The 25,034-nt window shown below is 66.4% G+C and overlaps 4 protein-coding genes across 22 annotated transcripts in view; all 4 read right to left on the reverse strand.

Annotated features, from left to right (window-relative positions):
* Positions 1-833: 833 nt before the first annotated feature.
* ATP8B2 (ATPase phospholipid transporting 8B2) lies at positions 834-12,518 on the reverse strand. 6 transcript variants are annotated; one of them, XM_056322421.1, is made up of 27 exons: positions 12,339-12,518; positions 10,625-10,683; positions 9,837-9,950; positions 9,474-9,653; positions 9,314-9,375; positions 9,094-9,166; positions 8,665-8,735; positions 8,439-8,518; positions 8,075-8,233; positions 7,912-8,000; positions 7,640-7,836; positions 6,719-6,927; positions 6,461-6,504; positions 6,220-6,385; positions 5,953-6,141; positions 5,335-5,450; positions 5,045-5,209; positions 4,843-4,954; positions 4,594-4,699; positions 4,334-4,475; positions 4,063-4,246; positions 3,650-3,873; positions 3,315-3,398; positions 2,856-3,101; positions 2,574-2,712; positions 2,354-2,490; positions 834-2,252 (listed from the first exon to the last, which is right to left on the reverse strand). In XM_056322421.1, exons 1-27 carry the CDS (start codon positions 12,367-12,369, stop codon positions 1,965-1,967), a joined length of 3,666 nt encoding a protein of 1,221 aa, XP_056178396.1. In that variant the 5' UTR covers positions 12,370-12,518; the 3' UTR covers positions 834-1,964. The 6 variants fall into 6 exon arrangements, with proteins under 6 accessions (XP_056178396.1, XP_056178394.1, XP_056178397.1 ...); XM_056322419.1 differs by lacking the exon at positions 12,339-12,518 and adding an exon at positions 12,142-12,220; XM_056322422.1 differs by lacking the exon at positions 12,339-12,518 and adding an exon at positions 12,142-12,218 and having other exon boundaries at positions 9,555-9,653.
* A 902-nt stretch (positions 12,519-13,420) lies between these two features.
* AQP10 (aquaporin 10) lies at positions 13,421-16,072 on the reverse strand. The gene is made up of 7 exons (XM_056322548.1): positions 15,891-16,072; positions 15,522-15,702; positions 14,791-14,917; positions 14,571-14,708; positions 14,366-14,484; positions 14,070-14,287; positions 13,421-13,930 (listed from the first exon to the last, which is right to left on the reverse strand). The coding sequence occupies exons 2-7, from the start codon at positions 15,624-15,626 to the stop codon at positions 13,627-13,629; spliced, it is 1,011 nt and encodes a 336-aa protein (XP_056178523.1). The 5' UTR covers positions 15,627-15,702; positions 15,891-16,072; the 3' UTR covers positions 13,421-13,626.
* Positions 16,073-16,217: 145 nt separating this feature from the next.
* On the reverse strand, positions 16,218-18,179 carry HAX1 (HCLS1 associated protein X-1). Of its 2 annotated transcripts, XM_056322549.1 has the most exons (8): positions 18,039-18,179; positions 17,633-17,847; positions 17,387-17,532; positions 17,215-17,260; positions 16,980-17,095; positions 16,709-16,859; positions 16,488-16,634; positions 16,218-16,342 (listed from the first exon to the last, which is right to left on the reverse strand). In XM_056322549.1, exons 1-7 carry the CDS (start codon positions 18,089-18,091, stop codon positions 16,519-16,521), a joined length of 843 nt encoding a protein of 280 aa, XP_056178524.1. In that variant the 5' UTR covers positions 18,092-18,179; the 3' UTR covers positions 16,218-16,342; positions 16,488-16,518. The 2 variants fall into 2 exon arrangements, with proteins under 2 accessions (XP_056178524.1, XP_056178525.1); XM_056322550.1 differs by lacking the exon at positions 16,218-16,342 and having other exon boundaries at positions 16,494-16,634; positions 16,709-16,878.
* An 867-nt stretch (positions 18,180-19,046) lies between these two features.
* The window catches only part of UBAP2L (ubiquitin associated protein 2 like), a 30,891-nt gene continuing 24,903 nt past the window's right edge, over positions 19,047-25,034 (reverse strand). For 7 of the 13 annotated variants that reach the window (XM_056322249.1, XM_056322244.1, XM_056322243.1 and 4 more), the window contains 7 exons: positions 24,911-24,992; positions 23,058-23,275; positions 22,865-22,970; positions 21,612-21,679; positions 21,103-21,300; positions 20,594-20,644; positions 19,047-20,054 (listed from right to left, as the gene is read on the reverse strand). In XM_056322249.1, coding sequence (XP_056178224.1) covers positions 19,959-20,054; positions 20,594-20,644; positions 21,103-21,300; positions 21,612-21,679; positions 22,865-22,970; positions 23,058-23,275; positions 24,911-24,992 — 819 coding nt within the window. In that variant the 3' untranslated portion in view covers positions 19,047-19,958. The remainder of the gene's footprint in view (positions 20,055-20,593; positions 20,645-21,102; positions 21,301-21,611; positions 21,680-22,864; positions 22,971-23,057; positions 23,276-24,910; positions 24,993-25,034) is intronic. The other 6 variants (XM_056322251.1, XM_056322248.1, XM_056322246.1 and 3 more) reach the window with 2 other exon arrangements.

The raw sequence follows: 25,034 nt of genomic DNA on the forward strand, positions 1-25,034 counted from the left end.
CCAGCCCCCCGCCTCAGCACCCAGCCCCCAGCCAGCACCCAGCCTCAGCACCCAGCACCCAGCCCGCCCCAGTGCCCAGCCAGCCCCAGAACCCAGCCCCAGCACCCAGCCAGCACCCAGTACGGGCACCCAACCAGCCCCAGCGCCCAGTACCAGCGCCCAGCCCCCAGTACGGGCACCCAACCAGCCCCAGCGCCCAGTACCAGCGCCCAGCCCCAGCACCCAGTACGGGCACCCAACCAGCCCCAGCGCCCAGTACCAGCGCCCAGCCCCAGCACCCAGTATGGGCACCCAACCAGCCCCAGCGCCCAGTCTGGGCACCCAGCCAGCCCCAGCACCCAGCCCCAGCCCCCACCCAGAACTCTCCCGGCTTTAGCACCCACCCAGGTGCCCCGTACGAGCCGGGTCCCCCTGTCCCCATGCCCGCGCCGGGGTGTGTGTGCGTGTGTGTCCCGTCCCGTCCCGTCCCCCCCCCCCCCGGTGACCGGTCGCACTCACCCGTGGGGCCGCAGGGCCGCCCGGGAGCGGCGGCGGGGGGCAGGAGGAGGAGGAGGGGCGGGGGGAGGCAGAGCAGCAGCGGGAGCAGCGGCCGCAGCGGCCGCGCCATGCGCCCGGCCCCGGGCAGGTAAACATCGGCGGAGCCGCCGGCGGCGCGGCCGGTGCCCGCGGTTGTGAAACCGGGACGGGGGTGGGGGGGGTGGGGGGGAGGGGGCGGCCCCGCGGCGGCAGCACGTGCGCCCGGGCGGGGCGGGGCCAGCCGGCACCGGGCAGGGGGGGGAGGGGCCCATCCACCGCCCCCCCCCCCGCAGGACACAGGACACGACAGAAACGGCTCAGAATTCTTATTTTTATATAAAAAAAAAAGCTGGTTTTTGGTTGTTTTTTTTTTTTCTTCCCCCCCCTCTGTGGCCCCATAAAATGATACAATTCTGCGATATAGAAACGTGTAATAAATTAAACGCCCCGATCCTCGCCCCCTCCCCAAATCCCCCCAAAATAGACCCTGGCCCACGCCAGAGCCCGTCCTGAACGGGTTCCTCTTTGGTATCACGGAGAGAGCGGCCCCGGCCCCCCGAACCCCCCCCGGGACCCCCAGCAGAGGGGGACACACACACAATCCCCCCTCCGCCCCCCTCCCCCCGGCAGGGGGTCCCGATCCCGGGGAGCCGGCGAGGAGGAGGAGGGGGAGGAAGAGGAGGAGGAAGCGGAGGCCGAGGGTTGCGCAAGACCCCGGCGTGGAAGTGAATCACAGCCCTGCCGAGCACCCCAGCTCCCCGCAAAGCCGGGGAACACTTCCCCTTTCCCAGCCGGAGGGGGGGAGGGGACACCCCTCGCCCCCCACTCCAGCCCCCCACGCTCTCTCCCTACCCAGCACTGCCAACGCTGAAACAAGTCGCTCCGTAAACTTGGAGGGGTGTTTTGTGTTTGGGTTTTTTTTTTTTTCCTCTTTTTTTTTTTTTTTTGTGGGTCTTTTTTTTTGGTTTTTTTCTTCCCTTATTTTATATAAAAAGAAGACACGTGGGTGAGGGGTGGGGGATGGGGAGCAGGGTGCTGTCACAGCCCCCCCAGACCCCCTGTGCCTGCCCACGGCGGTGGCTCTGGCGTGATACATTCGCGTGTGATGGGGTGTTTGCGCTCCGGGGAGGTGAATACTGAGAGGGGAGCAGCCCGGGGGGGCTGCCGGGGGGCTGCTGGGGACACCGTCCATCCCTCCAGCCCGGGGGGCTGCTGGGGACACCGTCAGTCCGTCTGTCCCTCCAGCCCGGGGACGAGGAGAATATTTTTTTGGTTACACTGCGACAGTCCAGACTCCTCCAAACCTCGGCACCTGGGCACACGCAGCCCCGGACCCCCCCCCCCAGGAGGGGGCTTGGCCCTACCGGACCACCACGGTGAGAGAAGGGGGCGAGGGGAGCCCCCCGCTGCACAGGAGGGGATGCGACCCCCCCCCCGCCCCCCCAGCCTCACACCTTGAGCATCTTGTCGGCCACGCCGCTGGGGCTGCCGGCGGTGCTGCCGTCGCTGCCTTTCTTCTTGCGCAGGGTCTCAATCCAGCCGGTGCTGGGGCGGGCGGCGAAGCTGGAGAGCGCCAGGGAGCTGAGCCGCATGTTCTTGCCCGACATGATGAGCTCCCCAAAACCCTCCTGGTGCGAGAAGGCGTAGCCGGAGCGGCGCGAGCCCACGCGTCCCGCGCGCCGCATGCACCGGTGCTGCGTCTTCTGCTTCTTCCGTACCAGCTGAGTGTAGCGCACCTGGGGACACGGGAGAGGGTCAGGGACCCACAGAACTTCCCCCACCCCCCCCTGCCCCGGGTAGGTGACCCCCTGGCCGGCCCCCCCCGGCCACCACGCACTCTCACCGTGTCCGAGAGTTCGGGTTTCAGGTCCAGCTTGAGGAAGCGAAAGGCCACGACGGGCATGATGCAGACCACGGTGGTGAGCGCGATGGTCAGCCAGACCGTGGGCTGGGCCAGCGTGTTCTGCGCGTTACCTGGGGGGAAAGCGTGAGTCTGGCTGGGGCTTTAGCACCCTACGGGGGTGGGGGACAACACTCAGCCTGCCCCCAGGACTCACCCACAAAGCGGAACTGGTTGGGGAACATCTGGAAGAGGCCATCGCTGTGCATGGCGAAGAGGATGGCGAAGTAGGCGGCCAGGCTGCCCCAGATGAAGAAGTGGTTGATGGCCGTCCAGAAGCCTGTGTCCAGCCCGATCTGGTGGAGAGACGGAGGAGATGGGGCTCAAGGGACAGCCCCGGTGCTCTGAGCACAGCCACAGAGCAGGATGGGACCCAAACCTTCCCCCCCCGGCTTTGTGCTATAGGTGAGGAGCTGGGGCTGAGCAGCTGCCTCCCTACCTGCACGCTGACGACAATCACGAGGGAGGTGGCGACGGTGACGGCGAAGGACTGGTAGTCAGCCAGCTGGGTGCCATCATCGCGGGTGGCGTCGGCGAAGACGCCGTAGGGGATGAAGAACATGAGGACAGAGGTGTAGATGCCCTGGGCGATGCAGATGAAGAACTCCCGCTTGTTGAAGAGCAGGTTCAGCTGCCCAGGCTCATAGAGCTTGGGGTACTCCATGCTCCGCTGCTCCGGCACGTCCTGGGGACACGGGGCACTGGGGACCTCTCTCCAGCCCCAGGCAGGCACAGCCTGTCGGCTGCGGCTGCACCAGCCTCCACCACAGCCCAGGGACGAGGACAGCCCAGCCCGGGCACCCAGGCAGCCCTCCCTCCCACAGGGTGGGCCGTGCGGGGGAGCTGGGCCCGCTCCCGGGGCACCCAGGGACCCCCCCCTCCCCGGCCCTGGCTGTACCTGGTCGAAGACGCCCATGGCGAGCACGGGCAGCGACGTGTAGACGATGTTGTACAGCGTGATGAAGTACTGGTCGTACACAGTCTGCGTGGAACGGAGTGCTCAGGGGGACGCACGACCTGCCCGCCTCGCATCCCAGCTGGCCCCCACGTCCCCGCACCCACAGCTGCGGGGACAGGAGAGCCACCGCCAGCCCCCCATGCTCTGGAGGGATCCCAGGCTGTGCCTGCTGGTGCAGGATGAGGCTCCACAGGGAGCCCGGGGCACGGTCCTGAGCAGAGGGGTCTCGCCGGCAGACCCTCCCCAACTCTGAGCGCCAGGAGCTGGCAACGCACCTGCGCCGAGAAGCCACAGAAGAAGCCAAACCAGAAGTGGACCATAGTGAAGGCGAAGTTCTTGTAGAAGAAGTAGCAGAGGAACTTGCACATGCGTAGGTAGGACCAGCGCCCGTGCACCAGGAGCAGGCGCTGCAGGAACTTGAACTGTGAGAAGGAGTAGTCGGAGGCCAGCACCGCCTGGATGCCCTCTTGCCCGCTGATGCCCACCCCGATGTGGGCGGCTGTGGAGGGAAGAGACACATGGAGTGAGGAGGAATCTGCCCAGAGTACAGGGGACCAGGGCTGGGACCCCCCAGCAGGACCGTGCTCCTGTGGGACGCAGAGGGGTGAGGACGGAGGCTGCCACGGACGCCGGGACAGCGCAAGCCGGGCCCTGTCCCTCCTGTGGCTCCCCAGACCCCAGGCCTTACTCTTGATCATGCTGACGTCGTTGGCGCCGTCCCCGATGGCCAGGGTCACGGCTTTCTTGTACTTCTTCACCAGCTCCACCACCTGGGCCTTCTGCAAGGGCGTGACGCGGCAGCAGATGACGGCCTTGCAGGCACACGCCGTCTCCAGGAACTCCACCTCCATGTCAGCCTCCAGCGCGTGGGCCTGCGAGGAGAGCGGGGGGGACAGTTGGGGGCACGGCCGCCAGCAGGGCACGGTGCCCCATCCAGCCCGGTGCCCCCAGGTCCCTACCAGGCTGTGCCCGTTGATGACCAGGGCGTATTCGCCCGCTATGGCTTCCAGCACCGAGGTGAGCTTGGAGGAGGAGAGTTTCTCCTGGTAGAAACCGTTGCCCACGGAGCGCGATGCGTCCATCATCTTCTCCCGGGCTTTCCTGAAGAGAAAGAAAGGGGTTGGGGGGGCCCCCGATTCAGGGCACTTCGACATCCCCCCCCCAGCCCCACGCTGGCCCCACGCGTGTCCCCTGGCCAGCCCTGCCTGCCGCGCCTCACCTGAGCTCTTCCCGCACCTCCAGCACGGTGTGGCCCGTGACTACAAACACCTCCGTCATGTCGTCCGTCAGCATCTTGCAGGAGTAGCCGATGTTCACAGCCGTCTCTGGGGACGGGAAACCAGGGGCTGAGCCAGGGTCAGACCAGGGGGAGCATCTGTCCTGTGTCCCGTCCCCCCCCCAGCAGGTGGGATCCCAACACACGAACGTCCTCACCTCCAGCCAGCCCAGAGCCCCCCCAGACCCTCACCCTGCTTGTCCCCCGTCAGCACCCAGATCTTGATGTTGGCCAACGTCAGGATGGCGATGGTTTCGGGGACCCCCTGCTGCAGTTTGTCTTCGATGGCCGTGGCTCCCAGCAGCTGGGGGGACCCCAAGAGGCAGGAGGTGAGCAGGCGCTGCCCCCAGCTGCCTCCTGCCCCTCCCCCTCCCCGAACCCCCAGCCCACCTACCAGCATATCGTGCTCCACCTCGTCGTAGAGCCGAGCCAGGCGATCCTCGCGGGCCTCGGGGGCACTGCCGGCTCGGTGCAGCCGCTCGGACCACTCCTCGTAGTAACTCTCCTCCAGGTCTTTGTAAGCCAGCACCAGCGTCCGCAGCCCCTCACCCGCGTATTCCTGCAAGCGGTTGGAGCTGGGTGCACTGGCAGACCCCGACGGCGCCCCCAGACCCTGATTGCCCCCCCAGGATGGGGCACGCGCACGCGTGGGCAGCCCCCCTTCCCAGCCCCTGCCCCACTCACGTTGAGGTGGTCGGTGGTGACGTTGGCGAGGTCCTGGGTGAGGGGGTGCAGGCGCTCCAGCAGGATGGTGTCAGCACCTTTGCAGTACAGCCGGATCCGGCCCTCGGGGCTGCGGACTGCAGGGGGCAGGGGACAAGCTGCCTGGCTCGGGAGCGCAGCAGCGAATCCCGCTCCAAGCCCAGCCACGACCCCGCGATGCCTCCGCAGCCTCGTCACCATCCGTGTCCCCAGCCCCCATGACCCAGCCCCACTGCGGCCGACCCAGCCCCACTGCCGCTCTCCCGGCCCCACCGCTGCCCTTCCGGACCCATCGCAGCTCTCCCAGCCCTACCACCACCCTTCCAGACCCATTGGGCTCTCCCAGCCCCACCGTCGCCCTCCCAGCCCCACCGCCGCTCTCCCAGCCCCATTGTTGCCCTCCTAGCCCCACCACCCCCCTTCTGGACCCACCGTGGCCCTCCCAGCCCCACCACAGCTCTCCTAGCCCCACCGCTGCCCTCCCGGCCCCACTGCCACTCTCCCATCCCCACCATGGCCCTCCTAGACCCACTGTGGCTCTCCCAGCCCCACCGCCGCTCTCCCGGCCCCACCGCCGCTTTGCCATGCCCAGGACCTCACCGATGACGGACATGCGCTTGCGGATGTTGTTGAAGTCCAGGATGGCCAGCAGCTGGTAGGTGATGGCTCGACCCAGCTCGTGCACTGTGATGGTTTTGGGCGTGCGGGACCGGAAGACAAACCCAAAGTTCCTGGCAGCGGCGACCAGCGCTCCCTCGTCCGGGGACTGAGCCTTGTAATAGAGCTCCCCTGGGGACAGCACCGGGGGGTCAGAGCCAGCGCCGTGCCCCAGGCCGTGCAGGGCCAGATCCTGCCCCCCGCGCCCACCTTCGTCCTTCTCCTCGGACATGACGGTGTGGCAGAGCGAGAGCAGGCGGAAGAACTCGTGCACGTGGGGGTCTCCCAGCTTGACGGCTTCCAGCAGGCTGGGGTCCCAGAACTGGAACCGTGGGTCAGCCAGGGGGTTGAAGGAGAAGTCGACTGGCTCCGGCCTCTGGCAGGGGCAGAGATGGCGTTACCCCCTGCGCCCCCCGGCACCGCCAGGCACGGCCCCCCGCGGCCCCCTTACCTCGCCCAGCTCCGCTTTGTGACCCAGCACATCCTGCACGTCACCTGCGAACCAGGGCACGGAGTTAACCAGGACAGGGACCCAACGCTGCTGCCTCACCAGCACCCACACCCGGGGCAGCTATGGGGCAGGGGCAGCCCCACGCCGCGACGCCGAGCCCCCTCGTCCCCTGGCTGCCCCAGAGGGTCTGCAGAAGGGGAGCCGGAGCCCCCACAGCCTGCAGGCAGACCCAGCCCGGCCCCAGCGCCCGGTGCTCACCGTAGCTGTGCCCGTTGACGGAGCACTTGCTGAAGACCATGATGTTCTGGGTGAGGGTGCCGGTCTTGTCAGAGAAGATGTACTCCACCTGCCCCAGCTCCTCATTGAGGGTGGTGGTCCGCGCCTCAGCGGGCGTCCGGCGCTTGGCACAGTACATCTTCTTGTCCCAGTTGATGAAGTAGCTGTGCCCAAGACGGATCACCTCCACGCTGCGGGGACACACACACACGACAGCCGGGTGTCAGCAGGGCAGGGCAGCACGCTCTGCTCAGCCAGCGATGGGCACACACGTGCCCACCCCAGACCCCCAAGCACCTAGGGCACCCCAGCACCCAGGGTCCCCACACCCTTCCCCAGGGCTGGCCCGCAACCCGCTCCTAGTGACAGCCACCGCCAAGCCAGGGCTGGGGACACGGAGCCTGTCACCGAGCGGAGCTCCCCAGGCATCTCACACAGCTACACGCCCCGAACCCCCTCCCCAGCCCCCAGGGCAGACAGCAATGAGCTAGTGGGAGGGGTGGGGGCGACACGTTCTTACCTCGGGGCTAAGGGTGACAGAACCCATGCTGGGGAACGAAAAGAGAGAGAAATTAAAAGAGAGAGAGAAGGGGACAGTGCAGGAGCCTGGGAGCTGCAGGAGGGCAGAGCAAAATAACCAGCGTGCAGCCAGGGCAGGGAGAGACGAGCAGCCAGACAGACGCAGCCAGGGGGGGCCCCGAGGGACCTGTGGGGTCTCAGGTCTTGGGGTATCCCCGAGGGCAGACGCGGCCCATCACCAGGAGAGCAGCCCAAGCCCACCCCACGCACGCAGCTCTGCCCGTGGGTCTCCATCCCTGTCTCCCCTCCCCAGAGGGCACCCCTAACGCCTGGTGCCTGCCCCTCGCACACACCCCCAGCCCAGCCCCTCGGCCCCTGCCCTACCTCACGTAGAGCGAGATGGGCACCACGGTGTTGAGGATGATGATGTAGGACCAGAAGGAGAGGAAGCCGGAGAAGAAGGCACTGTGCACCCCCTCATCCCAAGGCAGGTAGATCTGGAAGCAGACGCCCACCTCGTGCTCCCAGATGGCGTTGCCGATGGCCAGGATCACCCCCATGCACACCAGGAACCCGAAGATCTGGGGACAGGAGAAGACATCAGAGCCTCAACCGTGCCAGAGCCGGGGCTCCCCTGGGACCTGCCTCCCGCATACCCAGAGCACCAGCGTGTTCATCAGCCGGTCGATGCTCGTCCGCTTGAACTTGGTCCGGCCGCTGTTCTGCATCAGTTTCGTGTCGGGCCCTGGGGAGAGGGAAGGGCGTCAGCGGGGTCTCTCCCTTCCGCGCGGCGCAGCGGTGGCAGCCGTCCCAGCCCACCTGCAAAGATGACAAGGCCGAAGCACCACTCGGTGTTGCGCAGGACGCAGCCCCGCAGCAGCATGTTCTGGTTGCTCAGGGGGTACTTGTTCTCCTTCCAGTACAGCGTCCCACCAAACTTGTCCAGCTTGTTGTTGGGGGGTTCACAGATCACCTCGCCTGAGCGCGGGGGATGGCTGGGCTGTAAGGTGCCTTCTCCAGGCGGCCACTTCCATCCCAGTGCTCCCAGCACCGCCCCCAGTTCCCCAGAGATCCGCTCCGAGCCACAGGACCGCGTGGATGGTCCCGGTGTCTCCCACGCCAGGTGACGGAGGAGGGAAGGCAGGGGCTGCCCCACCGCAGAGGGCTGGTCGCGGGCACTCACCGTCAAACCGAGCCAGCTTGCTGGTGTCCCCCAGCTCCGAGGTGACGGGGATGGCCTGCCGCACCTTCATGTTGGTCTCTCTGCAGGTTAAGGAGGCACCACACGCGGGGTCAGCCACAGGGAGGGTCTTCACAGATGCTGCCCAGCTCCAGTTCCCTGGCAGCTCCCGTTCCCACTCCCACCCCTCGCCCTCCGCCGCCCCCCGAGCGGGGCAGGGGTTACCTACCCATCCAGCTCCGCCGTCTCTATGTAGCACAACCCGTGGGGCTCGCTGCTGGAGAGGAGGAGGAGGTCAGCCTGCCGGGGGGAGACATGGCAAGGGTTGTGCTGACACCGGGGCTCCCCTACGCCTTTCCCCAGGGAAGCTCCAGCCCTTGGATGCCAGGAGCCGGCGGGGTCTCCGGAGCCACACGTCCTTAGCAGGGCGCTGCCGGCACCCTGGCCAGGACACCATCGCCTGAAGCGCCCACGGGCAGCCAAATCCCGAGAGCTCGAACACGGCTCAAACACCGCAACTGAAATGGAACTTCCAGGCTGGAAAGTCCCCGGTGCCTCCACACCAGGAGGTGATGGAGAAGCGTAAAAGCAGAGTTGGGCGCAGCACCACCCCAGGTGGCTGTCCCCATGTGTCACCCTGCCTTGGGGCCACACTCACCGCCACAAACTGGTTGTTCTCCAACTTGATGATGTCTCCGACACGGACGTTCATCCATTGCTCCTGCCGGAGGCTGCAGGGGGACGGTGGAGTTAGGGGGGAGCCACCAGCACCGCTTCTCCCCTGCCCCGCTGCCCTCTGCCCCTGCCTGCAGCCCTGTGCCGCGTCCCCCAGGGCCCCGTGCCCCCTCCCCAGCTGCCCCCCTCCCCGTGACACTCACACTCCGCCGATCAGCACCTGAGACTGCCGGTTGTTCACCTGGTTGTCGCTTTTATGGCGGAACTGGGTGCGGAGGGGAAGAGACGGCAGCGTCAGCCCCGCTGGGGACAGGGTCCTGCGTCCCTCCCCCCGCGAACGCCACGGCCCCGGGCACCACACACCTGCACCGGGGTCACAGCCCCCTGCCCCCATGCCCAGAGGGCAGCCAGCCTGGCTCGAGGGGTGCAGGGGGGACCACTCACATAGTCGTCGGTGGCATCTTTGACAGCTGTGATGGTTAAGACAAGAACCAAAGGCACGATGGTGGTGAACCAGGAGAGCGAAGAGATCTGCGGGATCAGCTGGGGACAGGGAGGGGACTTAGAGGGGACCTGGCCAGCCCCAGGCCCGCGCTACCCCTGCTCCGGGGTGCCAAACCCACCGTGTCCCAGGACAGGAGATGCCCTGGGCCCTCCCAGCTGCCCAGCCAGGGATGGACAGCGCGGGGGAGCCCCATCTGCCTCCCCGGGCCCCCCAACACTCACCTGCAGGATGAGGAGGAAGAGGAAATAGGTGTTGGCCACTTCCTGGAACTGCTCGAAGAGGTTGACAGGCAGGAAGGTGACAATGTTGTACTTGGAGGTCTTGATGCAGTTGCTCTGGGGATGGACAGAGGAGGGAGTTCACGGGTTGCTGAGGCCCCAGGACCCCCCGGCACCACTCCCGGGAGGGCTGTAGCTCACCGCGCCCCCAGTCTGAATGCCTGGACCCCCATCCCCTGCCCCTGCCCCGACTGCGTGGCAGCTTCCTCCAGAAGCTGATTCCTCAGTCGCCAGCCGGTACCCAGGGACCAGCCCCCTCTGGCAGCAGCATCCAGAGCATCCAGCCCCCCCCGCCAGGGTCACCCCAACCCGGACCCCCGCTCCCCCGCAGCGAGGCCAGGGCAGCCTCTGGTCTGGAGCAGCCAGAAACAACCTCCAGCGTGGAGGGGGAGGCCAAGGTGAGCTCTGCTCCCCCCCCGGCGGCTCCGGACACCACAGGGATGCAGGCAGAGCCAGGGGGGCGGTGGGGATCAAGCCCCCACAGAGGATGGGGGGCTGCATTCCCCACCCTGGGAGCGCACCATGCCCCCCTCCAGCTGGGCTGCCCCAGCTCCAGAGCTCTCTTGGCATTACCAGCTCGTCAGCACAATTTTCTCAGGGACAAACATCTATTTTTAGCCGTAACTGCCCCCCCACCCCCTTCCCTGCTGACCCGGAGGGTGACGCAGCCCCCAGCTCCCCAAACCTGCGGCAGGATGAGGGCGCCAGGGCCGGGGCTCAGCACCACTCACCGCGTACTGGAACTTCTCGTTGTACTCCCGCGCGTTGGCTCGCACCCGCCTCTCCTCCTCTGCAACACAGCGCGCCCGTCAGCCTGCCCGCACCCCAGCCCCCCCCCCCAGCCCCCCTCTGGGCCCACCATCCCACCCGTTCAGCTCCCCTGCGCCCCAAAAGCCCCCCAGGCAAGCCCAGAAACCCCAGACCCCAGGGGAACAGGGAAGCCCGCCCCCCGCCCCCCCCCCCCCAGCTACACTGTGCAGCCTGTGCTCCGGCTGCACCCCCAGCCCCCTTCTTCTGCGCCCCCAGACCACTGACCCTGCTTATTTGTACCCCCCCGCCCTGCACCCCCAGCCCCCCAGCCCTGCACCCCAGGACCCCCCAACCTTGCTTCCCTGTACCCTGAGACCCCCAGCCCTGCTTTTCGGCACTCCTACACCCCCAGCCCTGCTTCATTGCACCCCAAGACCCCCAGCCCTGCACCCACAGCCCTACAAGCCCAGCCCCACAGCCCTGCTTCTCTGCATCCCCAGCCCTGCACTCCCAGATGCTCTGCACCCCCAGCCCCCCTGCCCAGCACCCCAGGACCCCCCAGCCCTGCTTCTCTGCACCCCCAGCCCCCCCTGCCCAGCACCCCAGGACCCCCAGCCCTGCTTCTCTGCACCCCCAGCCCCCCTGCCCAGCACCCCAGGATCCCCAGCCCTGCTTCTCTGCACCCCCAGCCCCCCTGCCCAGCACCCCAGGACCCCCAGCCCTGCTTCTCTGCACCCCCAGCCCCCCCTGCCCAGCACCCCAGGACCCCCCAGCCCTGCTTCTCTGCACCCCCAGCCCCCCAGCCCAGGACCCCAGGACCCCCAGCCCTGCTTCTCTGCACCCCCCAGCCCTGCACCCCAGGACCCCCAGCCTTGCTTCTCTGCACCCCCAGCCCCCCAGCCCTGCACCCCAGGACCCCCAGCCCTGCTTCTCTGCACCCCCAGCCCAGGACCCCCAGCCCTGCTTCTCTGCACCCCCAGTCCCCCAGCCCTGCACCCCCAGCCTTGCTTCTCTGCACCCGCAGCCCCCCAGCCCTGCACCCCAGGACCCCCAGCCCTGTTTCTCTGCACCCCCGGACCCCCAGCCCTGCACCCCAGGACCCCCAGCCTTGTTTCTCTGCACCCCCAGCCCTGTTTCTCTGCACCCCCAGACCCCCAGCCTTGTTTCTCTGCACCCCCAGCCCCCCAGCCCTGTTTCTCTGCACCCCAGGACCCCCAGCCTTGTTTCTCTGCACCTCCAGCCCCCCAGCCCTGCACCCCAGGACCCCCAGCCCTGTTTCTCTGCACCCCAGGACCCCCAGCCTTGTTTCTCTGCACCCCCAGCCCCCCAGCCCTGCACCCCAGGACCCCCAGCCCTGTTTCTCTGCACCCCAGGACCCCCAGCCTTGTTTCTCTGCACCCCCGGACCCCCAGCCCTGCACCCCCGGACCCCCAGCCCCCCACCCCGGACCCCCAGCCCTGCATCCTCGGGCCCCGCAGACCCCCCGGCCCGCACACACCCGCCCCGCCGGCGGCGCGGACCCGCGGCCACTTCTCGGGCATCTCCCGGGGCACCGTCATGGCTGCGGGGCCTCCATCCCGCGCCGCCGGTGCCCCGGCCCGGGCCCTCCCGCCCCGCCCCGCCGCGTTGCCGGGGCAACGGCCGCCCCGGGGCCCACCGGGGCCTACCGGGGCCTACCGGGCCCGCGCCGCTCACCTGGGGCCCGGCGGGCCGCGCACCGCTCCATGGCCCGCGGCCCCGCAGCCCATGGGGGGGGGAGCGGGCGGCCGGGGCCGGGCCCGGGGCCGGGGGGGCCGGTGCCGGGGCCGCTACGGCCCCGCTCCCGCTGCCGCGCCGCTGCCGCCGTTCAGCGCCCCATGGCCGCGGCGGCGCCGGTCGGCGGCGGAAGTGATGGGCGGCGGGGGGCGCTGCCCGGGGGGACGGGGCGGCCCCGGCGGCGGGGGGGGGGCGGGGGGAGTCCCGGAGTGCACCGCGGGGGGGGGCAGAGCGTAACGCGGGGGGTCCCCGCCAGCCACAGAGGGGTCCTGGGGTGCAGCCTGGGGGTCCCCGGCAGCCCCGGGGGGTCCCACAGCGCAACCCGGGGGACCCCGGCAGCCCCGGGGGGTCCCACAGCGCAACCCGGGGGACCCCGGCAGCCCTGGGGCGTCCCCAGAGTGTAGCCAGGGGGGCCCAGAACACAACCCGGGGGTCCCCGGCAGCCCCAGAGGGGTCCCAGAGTGCAACCCGGGGGTCCCAGGCACCGCTGGGGGTCCCCGGGGGGCCCAGAGTATAACCCAAGGGGAACCAGGCAGCCCGGGGGGTCCTAGAGTGCAGCCTGGGGGGCCCAGAGCGCAACTTGGAGGGGCCAGGCAGCCCCAGAGGGGTCCCAGAGTGCAGCCTGGGGGTCCCAGGCAGTCCTGGGGGGTCCCAGAGTGCAGCCCGGGGGTCCCAGGCAGTCTCGGGGGGTCCCACAGTGCAACCTGGGGGTCCCTGGCAGCCCCAGAGGGGTCCCAGAGTGCAACCCGGGGGTCCCAGGCACCGCTGGGGGGTCCCCAGGTGGCCCAGAGTACAACCCAGGGGGAACCAGGCAGCCTTAGGGGGGGGCCAGGCAGCTCCAGAGGGGCTTGGGGGTTCCAGAGTAGAACCTGGGGGTCCTCGGCAGCCCCAGGGGGCTCCAGAGTACAACCAGGGGGGTCCCGGGCAGTCCCAGAGCATAACCTGGGGGTCCCGGGGGGTCCCAGAGTACAATCAGGGAGGGCCTGGGCAGCCACAGGGGGTCCCAGGGGGTCCCGGGTGGGGCAGAGGCAGCCCCAGGGGATACCAGGACCAGCCTTGGGGGTCCTAGAGACAGCCCTGGGGGGGGGGTGTCCCAAGGGGGCAGTTCTCCCCCCCCAGCTGCACATGCACCCCAGGCCGGGGTCCCCCCCTGCTGCCAGGCCTGGCCCGCTCTGTCCCCACCGGGGTGGGGGGCTGTCACCCATGTCCGGACACGACACCTGCAGTCTCAGGGCTCCTTTAATGGTGTGAGGGCGACGGCGGGGGGGACCCTGCTGCCAGCTGGTGGTGGCGAGGGGGTCCCCAGCATCACTTCTGGGGCAGCATCCCCCCCGGCATCCTTCTCCCCCGGTGCCTGCTCGGTGTCTGGGGGGATGGTGGCGTTGGTGAGGACCAGGCAGCTCTGCTGGGCCGGGGGGTCCCCCTCCTCCGCCGGGTGGTGGAAAGCCACGAGGAGCTGGTAAAGGGCCGAGCCCACCGCGGCCCCCAGCAGCGGTGCCACCACCGGCACCCACCACCACCCATTGCCCCTGCTGGGGACGGGGCATGGTGGGTCAGGGGGGTCACGCCTGGCACCCCCCCACCACCCATCGCCCCTGCTGGGGACGGGGCACGGTGGGGCAGGGGGTCACACCTCGCGCCCCCTGCCTTGCCCCCCGTCCTTCTACCCACCTGAAGACCTCGGTGCCCCAACCCGCCACGTAGGTGAAGAGCCGGGGGCCAAAATCCCGCGCGGGATTCATGGGGCAACCGCAGTTGGAGCCCATGGAGACCTCGATGGAGAACACCAGCAGGGCCACGGCCACCGGCTCCAAACCCTTGGGGACACCCTTGTTGCGGGTGTCCAGGATGGCCAGGACACCCACGATCAGCAGCGCCGTGCCCATCACCTGTGGGGCCAGCACCACAGCTCAGCACCGCATCGGCACCGCCGGAGGGGTCTGGGGGGAGCCAGCACCGGCACCCACCTGGTCCAAGAAGCCGTTGGAGAGGGAGAGGTAGTCAGCGGGGTAGGTGGCGAAGATGGACGCGGTCTCCCGGGGACCGGTGGTGGTGAGGGTCCCGTTGCTGTAGTGCTGGATGGCATCTGTGGCGCAGAATCTGTCCATGAGCCCGGCCACCCCGGCACAGCCACGGTCTTCCCCCACCGGGCACCCCCCACGCCCCCCGTACCGTAGTAGAGGGCGTAGACGGCTCCGGCGGCGATGAAGGCTCCCGCGGTCTGCACGGCCACGAAGATGGGCAACTTCCACCAGGGAAACTGCTCCAGCAGGCACATGGCGAAGGAGAACGCCGGGTTCAGGTGGGCCCCTGCAACGGAGAGGGGCTGGGAGCAGGGGGTCCAGCGGGAGCTGGGGGATGGCGGGAGCTGGGAACCCCTCCCCAGCCTCACCGGAGACTCCTCCTGCCGTGTAGACGGCCACCATGACGGCCAGGGCGCCCGCCAGGTAGGCGGTGAGGAAGTTCCCCTTCGTCCCCGAGCTGGTGACCATCTGTGCTGAGCCCCCCAGGGTGATCAGCTGGAGAAGAGGGACACGGCTCCACCGCAGCCCTCCCGGCCCCTCGCCAAACCCCCCACCGCTCCCCAGGACCCCCACCCCCCTGCACCGCAGCCGCTGGCAGGATTGGTGCCGATCCCAGGCGGCACAAGGCCAGCGAGGCTGCTCCGGCACCTCTGCCCGTGCTGCCTCCGTGCTTTTGCTCCCCTGTCCCCTGGGCTCCGGACGGGGACAGGCAGGGAGGCGGTTACTGGTTACCGGTTACCGGTCCGGCTTATGGTTTTGACAGCGAGGTGAAGAAATGATCAGTAATTAAGTTTTCTCTTCCCCTGGGGAGATGGCGGGGAAGGAGTGCCACCAGTGTCACCGTTCGCCATCGCGGGGTGCAGCCCAGGTGCCAAGTGCAGCTCCGGAGCCCCAACCTTTGCCTGCTCCACAGCGGGAGGCGTCGAGGCACACAGCGCCCGCAGGATCCAAGCGGGAGGCCAAGTCGCTCCGCGGGCGCGACACAGCCCCCCAAACCCCCCCCAACTCCTAGTGAGGGACAGGCAGGGGAGCCCGGGGACCCCCGGTGCCTGCCACCCCCGCCGCGGTCAGCCCCGGCCCAGCCGCGTGCCCCGCTCACCATGAGCACAAAGACAGCCAGCAGCTCCGCCAGGCACTCGCGCGTCAGTTGGTTCCGCACGCGGAGCAGAGCCTGGGCCCTCTTCAAGAAGGAAGCGGAGCCCATGGGGCTGGCCGGGAGCAGGCAGCGAGGACGGCAGTGGCAGTGTCTCCGTCCTGGCGAGATTTTATGAGCCCCGGGGCTGGGGGGGTGTGATAACGCGCAGACTTTAAACTAATCAGAGCCACACCGAAGGGAGACGCCTGGCAGGGACCAGAGTCCCGCATGGGGCCAGGGACAGTGGCGCCTTGTGACAAGGGTGGCCCCCAGTAGCACCAGACCTGGTGGGAGCCCCCCGAGGACCCCCAAACAGCCGTGGGGAACAGAGACCTTGCTCAGGTGAGCTGGCACAGGCGTGTTTACCCCCCCGGGAGCTCCGCTTTTCCCTGCCAGATCCCTGCCCAAGCCGCAACCGCAGGCAGCGCTAACGAAGAGGCTGGGGAAAGGCTTGCCAGCACCGGCCCCCGAGAGCGGCGCAGGGGAGGTGTCAGCACGGTGCTGGGCTGGCAGGGAAACGGGGGAGAGGTTGGGCAGGGGGCACGGGCACAGGGCTGGGGTGGAGGAGCCCGGCAGCTGCCTGCACCCGTGGGGCAGCCCAGCGGGTTCCTGCCTGCGCATCAGGGAGATTCCAGCCTGAAGGAGCTCGGCAAGTCATCGTTAGCATAAATAGACTTTATTGCTCTGTACACACGTGCGCACGCACACACACACGTTCTGCCCCCACAGCTCCGCAGCACCCCTGAAGGCGGGCAGGCGCCAGCTCCTAGCAGGATCTGACCCATCTGCAACAAAAACAGGCAGGGAGAAGAGGCTGCTGCCCACCGCCCGCCCTCGATGGAGCCGGCAGCCCTCGCCCCCAGGCTGGTGTCTGTCCCCACGGCCCCGGGAAGCCCCAGGGTCCCCCCACCCTGCACCCATCACACATACGGGGTGCGCAGCCGGGGCGGGGGCACAGCTATCAGCTCGAGAACCAGCGTCGGAAGAAATTGCCCAGCACGGACGAGGGGTCGCTCAGTTTGGGAGCGCAGAGCTCGTCTTGCTGTGGCCACGTGCCCGCGAACTGCGCCAGCTCCCCTGGGAGAGCAAGGAGAGCCCACTCAGGGGGGGGCCCGGCCTGCTCCCCTCGCCCTCCTCAGCACCCCACTCACGGTCATCCATGTTGACCACCTCCTCCCGGTAGTCCTTGCTCTGCCCATCCTCCTTGGTGGTGGTGATGAAGGCCTGATCCCCCCTCCGGCGAGTCACTGTTGTCTCCCGGCGGCCCTGGCTGTCCTGCACGGTCCGACGCTCCTCCACCGCCTGCGCGGAGCACCGAGCCCTGAGTGAGACGCCACCATCCCGGGGGCTCTGCTCCTTGCGCTGGGGATGGTGTCCCCGGGTCACCTGTGGCCCCTTGCCGCACCCTCAGGGGACACTCACCCCATCCGGGAGAGTCACTTTGGTGACGGAGACGCTCTGGAAGTAAGAGCGGGACTTGGGCTCGTCAGGTTTCAAGATGGTCCCCAATCCCGCGGAGGAGACGTGGGAATCCAAGTCTGCGGGGGAAGACACGAGAGGGTGACAGCAGCGCGGGGACGTGCCCTGAGAGCTGCGGCAGCGCAGGCAGGTAGAGCAGGGACGGCAGAGACCCCAGGGCCATGCTGCCGCCACTCACCCTGGTCTTCCTTCGGGCCAGGAGAAGCTGGGGGAGCATCGTCCAGCTGCAAGGCAAAGCCACGCGCCGGTGACGGGGACGCAAAGCACCCAGTGGCGGGGACACAAGGCCCGACACCACGATGACAGGCTCCAACCGCAGCCGAGCCCGAGATGGCAGAGCCCTCACCCACCCCCAGGAAGGGTCTCCAGGGCCGGGGAGGGTCCCTGGCACCCTCAGGCCCCCCCGGAACCGTGCTGGGAGCGTCCGGCTGCTTCAGCATGGAGTCCCGCAGCGGCCGCCCCGCACTGCCCTCACTGGGGCCGGGCAGGGGGGGCTCTGGGGGGGGAAAAAGGGGGTTCGGGTCAGGCCGGGCTGCCGGGGGGGCTCCGCACCGGCCCCCAGAGCCCCCGGGGGGGTAGCCCCATCCCATCCCCACCGAGGGGCGGCGGGGGCCTGGCCCAGCTCCCCCCAAAGACCCCCAGGAGCTCGCCCATGTCCCGGAACAGCTCCTCGAAGGCGCCGCGGGTCCCGTCGGGGCTGAAGCCGAAGCCGAAGGCAAAGTCGTGGGGGGGCTGCGGCGGGGCCGGGCCGTCATCATCCTCCTCCTCCTCCTCGTCCCACGCCGTGCCGCCGAACAGCGGGTCCCGGGGCCTGCGGGACCGCAGCGCTGAGACACGGAGCGACCGGGGGCCGGGCCAGGGCCCCCGGGGCAACAGGGGTGGGGACAGCGGGAGCCACCGGGCCTGTGCGGGCGGGGGCACGGGGAGCAGCCTCGGGGGCCGGGCCGGGGTCTGCGCGGGCGGGGGGAGCGGGGGCGCCCAGCCGGGGCCGGGGGCCGGTACCTGTGCCGGCCCGGGAACCCGAAGAAGCCACGAAACACGTCGTAAAAGCTCATGGCGCTCCGCCCGGGGTGGGCCGCCGCCCGCCGCTACCGGGTCGCACTGCCGTAAAGCGCCGCGGCCGCGCAGCGCCGCAAAGCGCTGCCGGGTGTCGCAAAGCGCCGCCATCGACCCGCCGCGGCCTGGAGCGAAGGTGGATCCACGGGCCCCCCGCCCGGCCCGCAGCCCCCCCTTGGCCCCGGCCCTGCCTGTCCGGCTGCCGAGCCCGCCCGGGACCCCCTTAGGGGCCGGGAGCCGTACGGGGCGGCGCTGGGCCCAGCGGGGGTCTCACAGAGAATGGGGGTGCGGGGGCACCGGGCCCTATCCTGCACCGGCTGGGGGTCCTGCAGCCCTGCCAGGCGCCGGCTCTGCCCATGTGCCCCCCGCCCAGCTCCATCAGCCCAGTCCATGACCCTCCCGCTCTGCTGGGACCCCAGAGCACCAGGAGGGGCTGGAGGCAGCAAGGGGACCCCCCCAACCCCTTACCCTGCAGCCCCCCCTGCCCCCCCGTGCTCAGCACCCACTGCCAGGGCACCCACAGCCTCTGTCACACCACCAGTCCCCTCCCATGACACCCAGTCCCTGCCCAAGGCCCTCACGGTGATGAGGGGGGTGGAGAGCGCCCCCCCCCCCCCCCCCAGGCTCAGATGTGGGGCACCAGTAGCACCAGAGCAGGGGGTAACTGGGAGAAGAGCTGCGCACCACACAGGATGAGGCAGAGAAATGGAAGGGGGGTGTGTCCCTGGGGAGGGAGCAGGGAAAAGGATGGTGACATTGTCCCTGTGCTGGGATGCTGGTGCAGCAGCTGGGAGAGGAAAAATCCACAAAACAGGGATGGGGGGGGAGGGGGGGAAGTGAGGGAGGGGGGAGGGGGGGAAATCTACTCCCCCCCCACCTCACCCAGGCCTTCCCCCACCCTGCACCAAAAATATGGAACCAGGCTGAGAAAGTAGGTATTAAAAAATACACACATCACTTTGTGATCTTTATTCTCTTTAGTAAATCACCCACACGGGGGCTTCAGTTGAAGTGACCAGTTTGAACTGAAAAATACAAGATCTGGACTGCATAGAAAAAAAAATAGACCAAAAAAAAAAAACCCAAACCCCAACCCCCAAAAACCAAAAGCAGAAGATACTTACAGCGTGCAAGGAGGGCGGGGGGGGGGAACGGGACGGGGGATGGGGGGGGCAGGACCTGCGCTAGGGGCCCATGGGGAGAGAGGGGGCACAGATGAAGAACGTAAAATAAGGGGGGGGGGCCCCCTCCGGGGCACCTCTGGGCCCATGGCAGAGAGCAGCGGAGGGTGGGCAAGGAAATGAGAGAACTACAGGACGGCGTGGGGTTTTTGTTTTTATATACAAGACACATTTATCCATTAAATTTAGAACACGGTACAAAAAAACACTTCAACTAATTCATCTTACAATGCTGTTCATATCAATTACTGTTCTTAATCCTAATAATAAGGGGGTTTGCTGTAGGCGACTCGCAGCTTCCACTCCTTTGGATCCAAGAGGTTGTGGGGCAGCAGGAGATGGGGGGAGAGGAAGGGGAAGAAAAAAAAAAAAAAAAAAAAAGGAGTAAAAACCAAAAAAGGCCCCTACGGCAAACGGTTGAGAATCTGAATGCAGAGAGAGGAGAGAAAAAAAAAAAAAAAGAAAAAAAGAAAAAATACAAATTCTATATTACATACAACAGGAAAGGTGGCTGAAGACAGACAATGCAGAGCCGCCTGCCGGCCCGCCCTGCCCTCCCGGGGGGCTGCGGGGCCCAGGCGCGACCCCCCGGCAGGGCGCTCTCCTCCCCGGGCTCCTTCGGCGTCAGGTTCGGTGGGATTCTCTTCTGGAAGCAAGTGGTGGTGGGCGAGGGCTGCCCCCAGCCTCAGTTGGCGCCCCAGCTGTAGCTGTTGTAGGCAGACTTGTTGGCCTGGGATTTCTGGGGGATGGAGCTGCCTTGGCTGCGCTGCCCGGAGCCGCTCTGCGGGGAGGGGGCGAGAAGGAGAAGCGGCCGGTTACCGAGGGGGGGAACCGGTGGTGCCGCCGCCGCCTGCGGGGTCCCAACCCCGTGGCTCGACCGCAGGCACCGCCGTCCCCACGGGATGGCTCCGGCTCCTCGGCTGCTCGCTGACCCGCCTCAGCGCCACCGGCACCGGGGCGCACGCTGCCTCCTGCGACCCTCGTGCCACACCGGCTGCCCCCCAGCAGCCCCAGCACCCTCCCTCCGCTCTGCGCCTTCCTCCAGACCAGCACCGTGCCCGGAGCGCAGGCAGCGAGGGCCCTGGCAGCTCTGCGGGGAGGGGGGAAAGGGGGGTGGGGGTGGGGGGGAAGGGTCCGAGCAGGGGGGTGTGTGTCTGCGCGCGCGGGTGTGTGTGTGTGCACATACTGACTGAGGGCCTCTCTCCTCGCCTCGCGGGGCCACGGGGGGGGAGAAGGAAGGGGCTACGTGAGCCTGGGGGGCCTTAGGGGCGGGGGGAGACCCCAGGGCAAGTGCAATGCATTATCAGAGAGGTTCATTACCTGGTCTTCCTGCTGGCGTTGGCAGCACAGTATCATCTGCAAATATGGAAGCTGTTGCAGTACCAGGATATGTAAAATAAAGGGACAAACTATGACAATAGAAATCCACGGTTAGACCTGCAAGCTACGGCGGGGTCATGGCTGTGGTGAGGAACCCCTTCGCTGCTGGCCTGCGGAGCCCCCGCTCCGAGGACGGGGGAGCTGAGGGCGTACCAGGCGTGTCTGCGGGAAGGGGCACGACCCCACCGTACCTGGTACGGGCCGGCACCAAGGGGGCTGTGCCGAGACCCCCCCAGCGGAGCGCACCCCGGGGCCTTCCTCACCTCATCCTCTTATCGGCCCTGTGTGTATGTGCAGGTGTGAGCGTGTGCGTGTCACCGCGTGTCCGCATGTGTCCGCCGCAGGGCGTGAAGGAGGGAGGGAGAGGGGGGCCGGGGTGGGGGGTGGGGGGGAGCAAGAGCCCTAGGAGATACCCCAGCAAGGGCCGGGGAGCCGGGGGGGTCGCTTACCTGCCCGTCCTGCTGCAGGTGGTGGTGGAGGATCTGCGAGTGGGGCTGCTGATGCGGGGTCAGGATGTGCATGAAAGGGGTGGGGGGGTACGCCGCCGCCGTCGCAGGGTTGATGGGGCCGCCACTGCCCAGCGCTGAAGGCAGGTTGAAGGAGGCTGCCGGGGTTCCAGTGTGAAATCCCTGCTTCTCGAAGGATTGCTGGGGAGGAGACGCCAACGGCGGAGTAAGGGGCTGGGGGCCGGGTGGTGCTCCCCTGCCCCTGCCCAGCTCTACAGGTCACAGGCCCCAGCGTCAGCGCATGGCAGAGATTCTGCCTGTTCTCGGCACCTGTGGCTCGCTCTGGGCTTGCAGTTGCTCTAAGCTGGGAAGGGTTAATAAATCCCTTCCCTTCTCCCTGGCTGGCTGCTCCCAGGGGGAGAGGCCTGGCTGCCGGGGAGGCTCTCTCAGAGCTGCCTTTCCGCTCCCCAGTGTGAAGCGGCGCCTTCCTGGAGCGCGCCCCAGGCACTAACCTGAGTTTTGGAGTAGACAGAGCCCGAGATGTCCGGCACTCCTGTATTACTGGATGTCACGGATACACCTGGGGAGAAGGAAAGGCAAGCGAGCGTTAGGGCAGCGGCCCTGGGTTCAGCAAGAGCCAGCGTCAGGGGGTGCAGAGCTCTAGCGGGCGGCAGCCACGTGAGGTTTGGAGACGGACATCGCCCTGGGAAGCGGCGTCTTGGCAAGGCCAAGCTGCAAAGCAGCCGTACGAGCTGAAGTCGTTCCACTCTGACCACAAGCGGTTCATCTGAACGCCTCCAGAAACATATTTAGGGGCCTGCTGCCACCCAGAGAAACGCATTCTTGAAGAGCCCAGAAAATAGGAACCCTGAGAAGTAGCTGGAGGGATGCAGCAGGAAAACTTCCAGCACAACATGGTAGCAAGAACGACTTGCGAGCTCCTCCGATATAAACTGGGCAACTGCACGTCAAGGTGACTCTGGCACGGTTGGTGCGACGACTGGCAATGCTGGCACACAACCTGCGTTTGGTGCTGGCTGTTTCTGAAAGGTGGTGGCACAGAGAAAAACCTCAGCAATCGTAAGGCCCAGAAAAAGTGCTGAAATGCAAGAGGCTTGAAGGACTCGGTACCAGGTGAGCCGGTACAGAGCTGCAATATCTTCGCCAAGAGAAAAAAAACCCAGCGTGTCGAAGGGCTGTGACGTAGCGAAGAAAGGCACAACAGGATTTTTTAAAGGCTGGAAGAGGACCCAGATGCAGGCCCCAGACATTAACCAGTGAAACCCAGTACTGAGACAAGCTGCAGGTTCACAATCTTCTTGCATCTTTGAATCAAAGAGGACCCTTCTCCAGAATGCCCGTGCCCGCCAAACACAGGGGGTCAAGCAAGTTCCCAGGCTCAAATCTGGAATAATTATGGTTCTACTGATCACATACAGGCAGTAAACCACCGAACCAAACCCCAAACAATTCAGCAGCGTGAGCTCTCTGACATGAATCCGAGGCCCCAGCCACCTGACTGCTGGCCACAGAGGGGGTGAAGTGCTCCGTACTCCTTAAACCCGCTCCAGACCTGGATGCAGAACAAGCCAGGGCCTTTCCAAGGAGAATCAAATGACCTGCGAGTTGCACCGTGGCCGTTTTCCTCCCTTACTGCTGGAAACAGTAAGACAGCAGCCCCCTTGCACTGCTCAGTGAGATTGTGAACAAACCCCGCCACTGTCGGCGTCACCTGCTGAGAAGGACGCTCCGTCGGGTCCCTTACCAGTGCTGTATCCGTGAGAGCCGTAGCCACTGGGCTGCTGAAAAGGGGTGGCTGATGCGTTGACGCTGACATTCACACCATGCTGCTTGGAAGAGGTAGGAGCAACCTACAGAAAGAAGAGCAGCAGAGTGAGGAGAGGTTTGGCACATTCCCCTCCTGCCCAAATCCCAGGCCCTGCCTCTGGGAGACTCACAGGGAACACGGCGGGCCCATACTGGAAGGTGCTGGGGAGCCCTGGTACCCCTGTGTAGTAGGGCAGACTGGTGTAACTGTAGCCAGGAGGCAGCGCCGGGTTCAGGAACGTCTGCTGCGTGGTGTGGTGAGTCTGGGTCTGGCTCTGCTGAGGCTGGGCCAAAGTTGTTGCAGGAGCGGGGGAAGAGGCATCGCCTCGGCCGAATTTTGTTAAGTCACCTGGAACAGAGAGATGAAAGGAGATGATGGAGGAACAGCCCTGTCAGATCCCAGCCCATTCCAGCTCAGCCCAAAGGTGACCCAGCCTTCTGATCAATGGTGCCTTGAATCACCCCCCCTCCTACAGCTATTAAGGACCAGCCCCAAAGCTCTCAGATCCTGGCACGCTGATAAGGCTAAGCTGTTAATTGCTCTCCTTGTCCCTGAGAGGACTTCAGCAGGGCAGGGAAACCCACAGCAGCCTAAGCTACAGTGCTGCACCGCCTGCCAGTCAGCCTGCCACCTCCCTGAGCCTCCTCCTGCATCAGCAGCAGGTCTGAACTCAACCCCACTCCCTCCAGAGCCAGACCCGAGGCCAGGGCAGTGACCGGGGGGTCCTGTCCCAAGCCCCCTCCCTCCAGAGCCAGACCCGAGGCCAGGGCAGCGGCCGGGGGGTCCTGTTCCAACCCCCCTCCCTCCAGAGCCAGACCAGAGGCCAGGGCAGTGGCCAGGGGGGTCCTGTCCCAACCCCCCTCCCTCCAGAGCCAGACCCGAGGCCAGGGCAGCGGCCAGGGGGGTCCTGTCCCATGGGCAAACAGCTCCTCATTGAAGAGGAGAGTCAAGTATCTTCCAGGTGAGGATGTGTGAATGGCCCCTTTTTACAGCAGGGCTCATGCCTCCCTCTCTCTTGCTGGTGGCGCTAAATCAAAAACTGCCGCAGAGGCTCAGCAGCCCGCAAAACTGGGAAATAATATCACAAAACTGGGAAATATCGCTTCCTCCCTTCCCAGTCTGGGCACTGCACCAGGGCCTGGCTGCAGGGCTCAGGGAAGCTCCCTTTGCTGCTCTTCACGAGCACCTGCTCGGCTCTTCCATGTAAACACTCCCCCTATTCAGAGCTCTCACAGTAAGCCAGTGAAATTCTCAGTGCTGCCCCAGCTCACAAGCGAGTCCAGGATAGCCACAGACGTTAATTACCACCAGTGCCAACTTGGCAAATTATGCAGGCAGCAGTGCCTGCGCTCTGAGCTGGGATTTCAGCCTCAGCACGCCGGGCAAAAGCACTTGTGCACAAACAGGCTCCTGCTGAAGCAGGGGGGAAGCGGTGCTGGAAAAAAGAGTGATCTGCAAAGTGTGACAATTCCTAAAACATGTGAAAGTTCTGCACAACTGCTGCCCGCTGTGAATCCGCAGCGTGAATAAAGGCACCTACCAACTTCAGTGCGAGATCAGCCGCCCCGCGGGCATCACATTCGAATCTGACAGGTCCTAAATGCCCAGTTTGCTTTCTCCATGAGACAAACCCCCTCATTTCCCCAGATTGTGTTTATTTGTATTTTTACCTTAAGTGCTTGAGCAGCACTGCTTAACCCCTGCCTCACCACGACCTGAAAAGCAGTTCCCCAGTTTTACACCTCACAGATTCTTTCAGCCTGTCCTTGCTCCCTTTCCTTGTCCACCTCCTCTGGGTAACACGCCTCGACACAACCAGATGATCAACAGGAAGAATTTAGCTGCTGAGAAGCATGCTCCACACCAGGTGCAGGCACAACTCCAGCAGACGACGGCACAAGCAACTAGTTATACTAGTTACACCTTACTAGTTGTAAGCAGCAGCGCAAACACACGACGGGATACACGATGTTTTTTCCCTACCAGAGTACGGATTGCTGCTCAGGCTGCCATCTCTTCCAGTCAGTGGGGTGGTGGGCGTAGGGAATGGGATGCTGTAGTAATCCTGAGGGATAAACCCAAAAAAGTTTTATGAGCTCTGTCCAAA

Source organism: Falco biarmicus, chromosome 19 (genome assembly GCF_023638135.1).
Source record: "Falco biarmicus isolate bFalBia1 chromosome 19, bFalBia1.pri, whole genome shotgun sequence".
Lineage (NCBI taxonomy): Eukaryota > Metazoa > Chordata > Aves > Falconiformes > Falconidae > Falco > Falco biarmicus.